This window comes from Ascidia mentula, chromosome 4, assembly GCF_947561715.1.
Source record: "Ascidia mentula chromosome 4, kaAscMent1.1, whole genome shotgun sequence".
Lineage (NCBI taxonomy): Eukaryota > Metazoa > Chordata > Ascidiacea > Phlebobranchia > Ascidiidae > Ascidia > Ascidia mentula.
This window is the reverse complement of record NC_138569.1, coordinates 4,294,499-4,303,777: the sequence shown is the minus strand read 5'-3', so window position 1 is coordinate 4,303,777 and position 9,279 is coordinate 4,294,499. Positions and strand designations below refer to the sequence as shown.

The following is a 9,279-nucleotide window of genomic DNA, read 5'->3' as shown; positions in this document are numbered from 1 at the left end:
ATTTCTTCTGATTTCGTTCTGGAAGATTCTTCTGAGGTTGATCTTCGGATGTAGACGATCTTTGGTTGCTGGCGAATATGATTCGATGTACCGTCGACAGGGATTTATATAACCACTTTCGCAAACAACAACAATCAAATTTGTTTGGTTTAATCCTCTGTTGGGCGTTCTGTGTCATCGTGATTTGCAAAAAAATCGTGCTAGCTTCGGAAATCTTAACACAGATGAAAAACAGTCGAAAATACACGTGTCGTACTCGCCGAAGTGAAGTAAACAGATGGGATTTTCCCAGCATGCATTGTCACGGTGACATTACACCGGTAACTTATGTAGTGATTTTGCACAGTCATGGAGTACAACAATACCTGCTTCTGTGATGCAGCCGGGCAAGTTTTGTGAAACAATGTAACAGCCAACAACCCCAATTTGGATTGTACAGTTCCGTGACATCCAATGTTAAAAATAAAGCATGAATTCGTGCCTACTTCTTCCGTGTAAGTTTCAGTTTAGATGCGTAAAATTACCTGACCCGTTACGTCATTTGGTCTTGGCAGAGTGATACGTTAGCATGCCCTCAGGCTAATTTTGTGCCTTTCTCTTTTAATCAAACAATAATGTTTTAGCCAGAAAAATATGTATCTTGTTACTGGTAAAACCAATATTGAAATATTCACTTACTCAGCACGTGATTTGGATATTTTAGCATCATGCATCGTTTACCTTTCCAAAAAAATTACCCTTTTATTTCGCCTAGCGGTGGTTGTCAGGACAACCAACATATTTCCAAAATCCAATGAGAAAAAAGTTATGGTAATTTATATGTAGCTTAAATCTTTCATTGATAGAAACTACAAGTTTGTTTCAATTATTATGCTGCAGCTTTCCTAATAAAAAGTTTAGGCAATAAAATAAATAAACATTAATACAACTGTTGAAGCTAAAACGTTGTGTTTTTCAAGAAAGGTTTTAACAACACTTTTCGATCATGGGACACATTGACTGGCGCTTTTTATTTACTCGTTAAATGTACATTGTGTGCAAATTTCGATAAATTATTATTTCTGTAAAAATACTGACCTTTAAATTGGTTCAACGATCATGGCCCAAGATACAGATGTAAGATTACTAATCACCCAGCACACGGAAAAAGGAAAATTACATCTGCGGGAAGCTTCGGGGTCGGGGTCGAAAGATCTATTTCATAATGCAATAAAGGTTGTGTTTTACATTTTAATGTTGATCTATTTATTTGTACTGTTCATAGCAATTTCACGGCAAAAAATGACATACATTCTTGTTTCATTTATGTTGTGTAATAAAATGTATGCAGCGTAGTTATTTTATGCGCAAAGTAGACATGATTTCATTTGCACTTAAACATTGAAATTTTTTGAATTTTGCAGATAGGCTATATATACTGACTGCACAGATGGTGTGCAATTGTGGTATTAGTTTACTTTTGCCCAGATTGCTAATAAAATAAAAAATAATATTCTGATAAAATTCATTTTATAAAAACTGGTGCTTTACGGTATCACTTCTGTAAGTTTCATTGAAAAACAATTTTGCATTACAGGAATTTATACTTGCCTATAAGAATGCTTTGTTCTTGAACGAGGACAGGGCAACAGAACATTCTTGTCTCTTTAATATTGGCTCAGCTTATGTAGCAGCTGGTTACTATGACCGCGGTATCGATGTCCTTAAATCAGTTGAACAACTTATCAAACAGAGAAGTATTACATGTTGCTTGTTTTATTTGTCATTGAGATATTTTGGAACAATGTTATGTATTATTGTATTGATGTAAATACAGTTTAAATTGATCAGTTAAAGCACAAATGACCATAAGTTGCATTTATTGCATGGCAATGGCAAATGTTTCTAGAATGTGGCATTTGGTATTCACTCAATCTAAATATTATCACTGCTCTAAGAATTACAAATGTCACTGAGCAAATCTGTGTTTTAGATGTAGCTTCCTCTTCACCAAGCCAGGCAGACATATTGTTTAACATTGGTTTTGCTTATGACCAAATGACAAAAGATGATGCTGCACTTTCATACTATGACAAAGCAAGACATGAATATGAGTAGGTTAATCGTGAAATACATTCTTGGCATGACAGTTACTATCTGAGCTTCATCCACATTCATTTATTGCGACGACCAACTATAAATTTTAAAAAAATGACCCATTACCAGTATTTCTAGCAAGCAGCTGTATAACATAACAAAGAAAAACTTGGCCTGATCATTGCTATGTCAAGCAATCACCTGTCTGTTTTCAACTGCCTTGGCTAACAGTGGATTTTCATTTAAGATCACAGCCTTCCGGTCCACTGTTGGGTGAAACTCTACTTAACATGGGAAAGGTATATGAACGCAAAGGTGATGCCTTGCAAGCCAGAGCCTGCTATTCAAAAGCAACAATGTTGTACTCGGATTTAAACAAGTTTGAAAAAGCATGTGATTTGCTATTGGCTCAGGTAAATGCATGATCAGTATCACCTATTTTTCTCCGAAAAGTTGTGTAATGTTAAAATTTGTTTTTTTTTGTACTTTCATGTAATTAAAACAGCATATTGCTGGTAAATAATAAGTAAAACCTACACAATTTTTAAAATATAGGCAGATCTCTTGATATCTACTTCGCCGGTAGTCACCTATGAGTGCTCCGAAGTGCTGGCTCAATGCCAAAAACAGGCTTTGCGTATTGGAGATGATCTTGAGCAAGGTAAATCAAAGAAAACTCGTACTTCTGGGTGACTAATTAACTATAAAGGGTATTTACAGTGTGCTTAAATTCACATATATGCTTAGCACAAATTGCTGTTAGATTATCCATTTGTTTTTGTACAGCAAACATCTTTTACAAAATGGCGCTGAAATATACACTGGTGTCCGACTTTGACAATGCACTGCACTGCTTTGAGCAAGCGGAGGGGCTCAGCAAGAATAAAGACAGGAACCTCTACGCCAACGTGTGTCAAAACTTGGGAGCAATCCACAACAGACTCAGGGATTATCTTCTGGCTATCCAGTACCACAAAAAAGCTGTCAAAATACATGGTATGTAAATAGTGTAAATTAATTATTTTCTTTCACTGTAAGATACATAGAGCAAAAAGAACTTAAATTTGAATTTAGGTGAGGACAAGAAAAAGTAAATTTGCACAGAAATGATTAACTTTTGTTTTGAAATCCTAATACTTTTACCTTACATAATTCTGTGTATATATTATCACAATCCGCATAATCACACAAATTAAACTCTTTTTCTATCAAAAAAATCACTGTGTTAATCGTCCTGCGGTGTCCTAGCAATCGTCTATGGTTTGATTTTACTTTGCAGGAGAACAGGGAAACCGAAATGCCCAGGGACAGAGTTTCTGCAACCAGGCCTACGCTGAAATACAGTTGAAATATCTGGACGACGCCGAAATGAGTTACATGCACGCCAAGCAAGCGTTCCGAGACTGCGGTAGGCTACTTCTTGCCTAGTGACGTAATAAATCATGACGTCACATCTTCTGTGTCTTTACAGACAACATGTACGGCAGGTGGCACGTGTACGAAAGCTTGGCCGGGCTGAGTATGGTAAGAGGGGATTTCCCTCGGGCTATAGAGCATTACAAGCGAGCTATAAAACATCAAGCGAATGCCAAGGTGGGAAAGATCAACTTTTGTTGTATGCACTGATATACTTTGCTGCATTTTTTCATCGAAAATCAAAGGCCACTGCTATTACGTTTTTTCCTTGTTTTCAACGTAATCTACGAATTACGATCTAGAATCTAGATCAGTGGTTCTCAAACTGTGGTACGCGTACCACTAGTGGTACGCGATTTAGTCTACTGTTACTCTATACAATTTGCCGCACTTTGCAGAAGCCAAAACCGCTGCAAATATATGATGTCGGTTTTCTTTATTGTGCATTTGTGACGCAATAGTATCAACGTGAAATTGTTGCACTGTTGAAGTAATTCTGACATCGTGTATTCAATTGTGCAACAATTTCACGTTGATACTATTGCGTCACAAATGCACAATAAAGAAAAACAAGCAACTGGTGATATTGGCTAAATTGTTATTCATTGGTGGTATGTCATAACAGTTATGGTATAGTAATACGGTGGTACGCAGTGTATTAAAAAACAAATGAGCGGTACGTGATTGGAAAAAGTTTGAGAAACACTGATCTAGATCGAGGGTCACCGAACTACAGCCCACATGGCTAGTTCGCATCCGTCCCGAAATAGACTAAACAAGTTGGCCATTTGGGTGAAAATTAACTTGTATTATTCGGTTATCCGGCCACCGATCCTCACTGCTTACATATAACTTATTTGCCCTTTGTGAAAAAAGTTTGGTGGCTCCTATTCTGGATGTCAAACCTGCAGGTCTGCAAATTCCGTCGCCTGATTATTGGTTGAATCGTGTGTTTGCAGGATTTGACGTCGGATTCACAAGATCGACTGATTGACAAACTTGTGCTGGCGATCGATCAATATCACCGCTCCAAGAACTCCCGTAACCGGCCCGCCATTGAATCGTAAGCAGCAAGAATGATGTTTTTGTTTCATTTCACTTAATGGTCGCCAGAATTTTGTATTGAGCTCATAGCGGGCGGTGGTAATGTTAAATTGAACGTAGCGTATTTTTGAAAAACTTTGATTTTGAAACTATTATTCCCACAAATGGTTTCTCTATTTTGCCGTTTCTTGGCATATCATGTGCGCACATGTGAGCTTTGGTACTTTGACGATGAGTACACGTACAAGCTTGTTTTTAAAACTTAAATGTAGTATTTTTGTAACCAAGCGTCGACGATGGACCGATGGCGATCGAATCTTCGAAACTAAGAGACCCTAATATCAAAACCCCTCAAAAACAAGCTCAGCAACCTCCGGAGGAATCCATAACCGAAGTTGACGCGTAAGTAAATTAATATCAAGCTATCCTGCTGCCCCAATTTTTCGTATTCGCGTATTTTGTGTGGCATTGTTACGTTAGTCGATATTTTCTTTCCTCGAAAAATCTACCAACGAAATTACAACTCATCCGCGTCCATATTGGGAAAATGACGAGACCATTCCGACATTTACAGTAGAACTTTAGGCCAATATTGTTGGCTGCAACAGAAAACATACATTTCAACAGCATTCGTTACCCTAGAATTTTTTTCTCATTCGCACAGACGGAAAGTTTGATTTTTTTAAACAGTCTTCAGGATTCTTCCGGTTCCAGCACCACTAAGACATACAAAGCCGGAAGGAGGGATTATCGCGATGACGACCAGGGCTGGAAACCCCCTCAAGTGGCGAGAGGCCTCTCCTCGGTCACTGAAAGATCGTTTAGCAGCTCACGTTCTCACCGGTTCAATGTAGGCAACATTTCTCGTGCTTTTTTGTGACTTAGTTTGATCTGAAACTTGCGGGCTCCCGTGTGTTGTTTTGTTGACAACTGTTATTACGTCACAAATGCGCACAATCCCTTTGGGCATTGGCTCCCTTTAATAACGCCATAGACCATAGATAGGAATTAAACGTGATGTAGTGTTTAATGCTTGCCGCTTCTATGCAAAACTGCTGATCTTGTCACTGTTGGGTTAATTCAAATGAACTTCCTCACAGAAAAAGGAGAGCGGGATGAGTAAAGTATCCTGGTCTTTACCGACCGACTCAGATTCGTCACTTGAAGATATTTTTCGACCCATGTCCAGGTATTTGTGTGGTCTGCATTATTTCAAATATAATAAGTTAGAAGAAACCACGTGGAAATTTTCTTCCATCAAAATACATTGAAAAAATACCTATCTGACTTTGCGGTTGATTCCGTCAGTGGTTGTTTGTGCAAAGTTGTCCTAATGTTATGTTGCTGTTGCTGCCCTATTGTATTTTTCAGTACCATTATACCCTGAGGAAGCCTAGCTAAATAGCAAGCGAAACGTCGGTGAATAAAAATATCCTTTAATTGAATAATGAAAATATAAGCTGTTGTTTAAGCAGTTTCTAACTCAACATATTTTTCAGTGGCGCGAGCCGAACTGCAAGCAGAAGACGCAGAAATGGTAACGAGCTATCTTTACTGACTCACACAAAGATCCGATGTAAAGAAAATCGTTAACTCAATTTTGTTCCACTTTTAAGAACCGAAATCTTACGCCACGATCAACCCCAAGTTGTCGCCTCAACTCTCGTTCGTTGAGGAGGAATCAAGTCCCAATCAACACGGTTTGATAATTTAGTTGTTTTTCGGCCCCAAAATAATGATATTCACGTAAAAATACTTGAAAAAAATACCCAACTGCATGTGGATTTTCGATTACGCCAAATATTTCTCGTGGAAAACGAGTTCAACCACCACTGTTTACGTTTTCAGACAACTCTGACACTCCCCGCTCTCGTAAAAGCGATACAGATTACGCGGGACACTACAAGTATGCAATATTGTGCATCAACAATCTACCAAGTTAATATAACGAACTGTTGTACCTCTTTACTCCTCAGGAAACAGATCGAGTCGATTGAAGAACCCGATAATACGCCGCGCAAGAGCTCATCCGGTTTTAGTTCGTCGGATGATAGCACTGTCCCGGAAGGTTCGGTTTTTGATAGGCAAATTGTAATAGGATATGTGCGATTCCAAGGCATTGTAAATGTCAGTTCCTTAAAATGCGAGCACACCGTTTGTTTTTGCTACTGCTGTTTTGTGTTCTTTTACCACAAAATCGTGCAGATATTATCAATGCAAATGTCGGTGAAGTCCCCAAATCGATGCCGCGCGTCGCCCCACCGAAACCGCCACGGTCGAACTTGGGGGCGACTTACGAGCGTCCTGGGTCCTCCGAAAGCGAGCGAGAGCCCGGAGGGGCCAAGAAGAGTCTGAGGTTCCAAGATGAACAACCGCTTGAAGGTTTACTGACTGTTACTTGCAATTCACTCATAAATAAACTAACTTCCTGCGATTTCGTTGCAGGCTCCACACATCTTTACGCTTCGGTGAAATCACGTGATTCACGGGAAACTGTGAGCGCAGCCGAGGCCGGCAATGTTCCCAAGACTCCAGTACCCAGCAGTGGAGATGCTGTGTACGACGTTCCACCAGCGGAGGCGGTATTGATTCGATTGTTCATATTAGTTAAAGCCAGCCATTTTGGTGCATTGTTTTATTGTGTGAAAAGCACTCCTTAATTTGCATGTATGTAGTGAGTGGCCAACGAATCCTTTTTGTTGGTAATTACTGTGATATCTCTGCACTGTTTATAATTTTTATGAATGTTTTTGTGAGCAATCTTGTAAAACAATATTACGAACTCATTGAGAGCTGCAGACAGGGTGTACATACTGTTTCAACCTGTAAGGTCTTATAAATATCACCAATGTTTCACAAAAAAAAATTAGGCAAATTTTGTGGTATAAGTTTAAAATATTTATAGTGGTAAATGTTGTACCCTGCATATCCACAATAACATAACAATGTTAACCAGGACGAAGATGCGGAGGCGACCCCTCTTTATACAACGTTTAATTCGCAGCCCACTGACGAATCCAAGCAAGTAGTGTAAGTTAATGTTTTGTTGTTGAATCGATTACAACAAGGGCGGCCAACCTTGGCTACCCATGCGCTATTTCTTTTGTTTTTAAATACAGATGCGCCACAAGTTTCCATGCATTGGGATTATGTTAATTTTAGGTTAGAATTAGGTGCAAAATACTTGGATTGAATAACTTTAAACAAGAAGGCCAAAGCTAGGATGCTGGACATGTTAAGTAGACGTTTCAAACACGCCTAAGTTCGTCATCAGTGCTGAACTAAACGACTGGTGTGGACACAGTCGATGCAGCGTGACAAAGGTTTTGGTCTTCTTATTCCAGATCAACTACTTACAATAAAACTTACTTTTATCTTTAAAAAGACCTAAATTTTTGATTCAGGCGTAGATTTTTTCTGAAAACCAGGTATTATGATTTTTTAAGGCAGGGCTGGTTTTTTTGTATTTTCCCTGGGGGTGTTGTGCGCCGCTTGTTATCGTGCGACTCGCCGTAGGTTGGCTAACCCTGTAACTGATGCAGGGCTGACTGCATCCACTTCGGACACAACTGTCATTATTTGTATTTGAGCTCATTGATATTGTCCTACCCACCATTATAACGATTGCAAACATAAACTTATTTTTTGTTTAAACAGAAGGGAAAGTACAGATGCCGAGCCAGTCGGTCGAAAACCTGACGACGATTTGCCTTCTTTACCGCGACGCTATCAGAGGAATAAGCAGTCGAAGGCTTGCATTGTGATGTAATAATCTCCGCAGGGTCGCCTGGCCTACTGTGTTTGTATTGAGAAACGTAGATTGTGTATCGATATGTTTTAATCTTACTCTTTATATCGTGCTCAACTTTATGCCTTGTATTTTCACTGTGTAGCTTTCTCAAGCTTTGTAGCGTTGCATCTTTCATTGCAGTTTTTAAGAGAGAATTATTGCGAAATCGTTTTCATGCACTTTGTATAATCATTGTGCCTTTGTGATTGTGATTTTGTGTGTGTGAAACAAATCGTCCGTCAAGAAAATAAGGAACATATATAAATATGTGATTATATGTTAAATTCCACAAAAGCGATCTGTGGATAGTTCAGATGGTGGATGTTTATTAAGAAAAATATATTTCGCCTAAAAAAGGCATTTGTAATCGAAAGTCTGTCAGGGTTATTTGGTTTTTTAAATTGATCCAGTTTTTTTCGTTCTTTAATCACATTTATAAATATATATGTGTCTGTATATATATGTAACGCCTGTAGGGCGTTAGTTAGGATTAATCCCTGACTGATTTGAACAGGCAGCTTGTTGCAGGAAGTTAGTCATAAAATGTGTCGACCGGATATTTAGTTATCTTCCGTGCATACGAGCGAATATCATGTTCGCCGTAAATGAGTTGATATACGGGTTCAGAACGTGATTATTATCCGACGTTAATAAAAATACAGTTGATACCACGAAAACACAACATAACGTATGAGAAATCTGACGTCGGATACATGCCCAACTATCACCCATAGTTCGTTCAGCTTTAAACTGAGACCAAATTGTGTAGTTGAAACCATGCAATAATTAGGTTTTTACAAATTGTCAACATATTCACAATTCCACGCCCCGAGGTGGTGACCAGAGGGATGTTAGTTGACAAAAAAAATCGCCAGTTAACAAAACTTTGAACGCGGTTTACTCGGCCGCCCTACGAGGTAGCAGCTTGATTTTTTTTACACGTAAAAGTTCAT

The 9,279-nt window shown here is 38.8% G+C and overlaps 1 protein-coding gene across 1 annotated transcript; it reads left to right on the top strand.

Moving 5' to 3' along the window:
• The first annotated feature begins 1,008 nt into the window (after positions 1-1,008).
• Positions 1,009-8,567, top strand: LOC145899446 (uncharacterized). The gene is made up of 20 exons (XM_082988230.1): positions 1,009-1,215; positions 1,577-1,736; positions 1,973-2,093; positions 2,324-2,489; positions 2,632-2,737; positions 2,863-3,072; positions 3,356-3,484; positions 3,548-3,669; positions 4,452-4,555; positions 4,825-4,938; positions 5,227-5,386; positions 5,637-5,725; positions 6,036-6,073; positions 6,153-6,236; positions 6,385-6,442; positions 6,513-6,604; positions 6,742-6,918; positions 6,982-7,118; positions 7,493-7,566; positions 8,194-8,567. Exons 1-20 carry the CDS (start codon positions 1,099-1,101, stop codon positions 8,303-8,305), a joined length of 2,370 nt encoding a protein of 789 aa, XP_082844356.1. The 5' UTR covers positions 1,009-1,098; the 3' UTR covers positions 8,306-8,567.
• Positions 8,568-9,279: the final 712 nt, after the last annotated feature.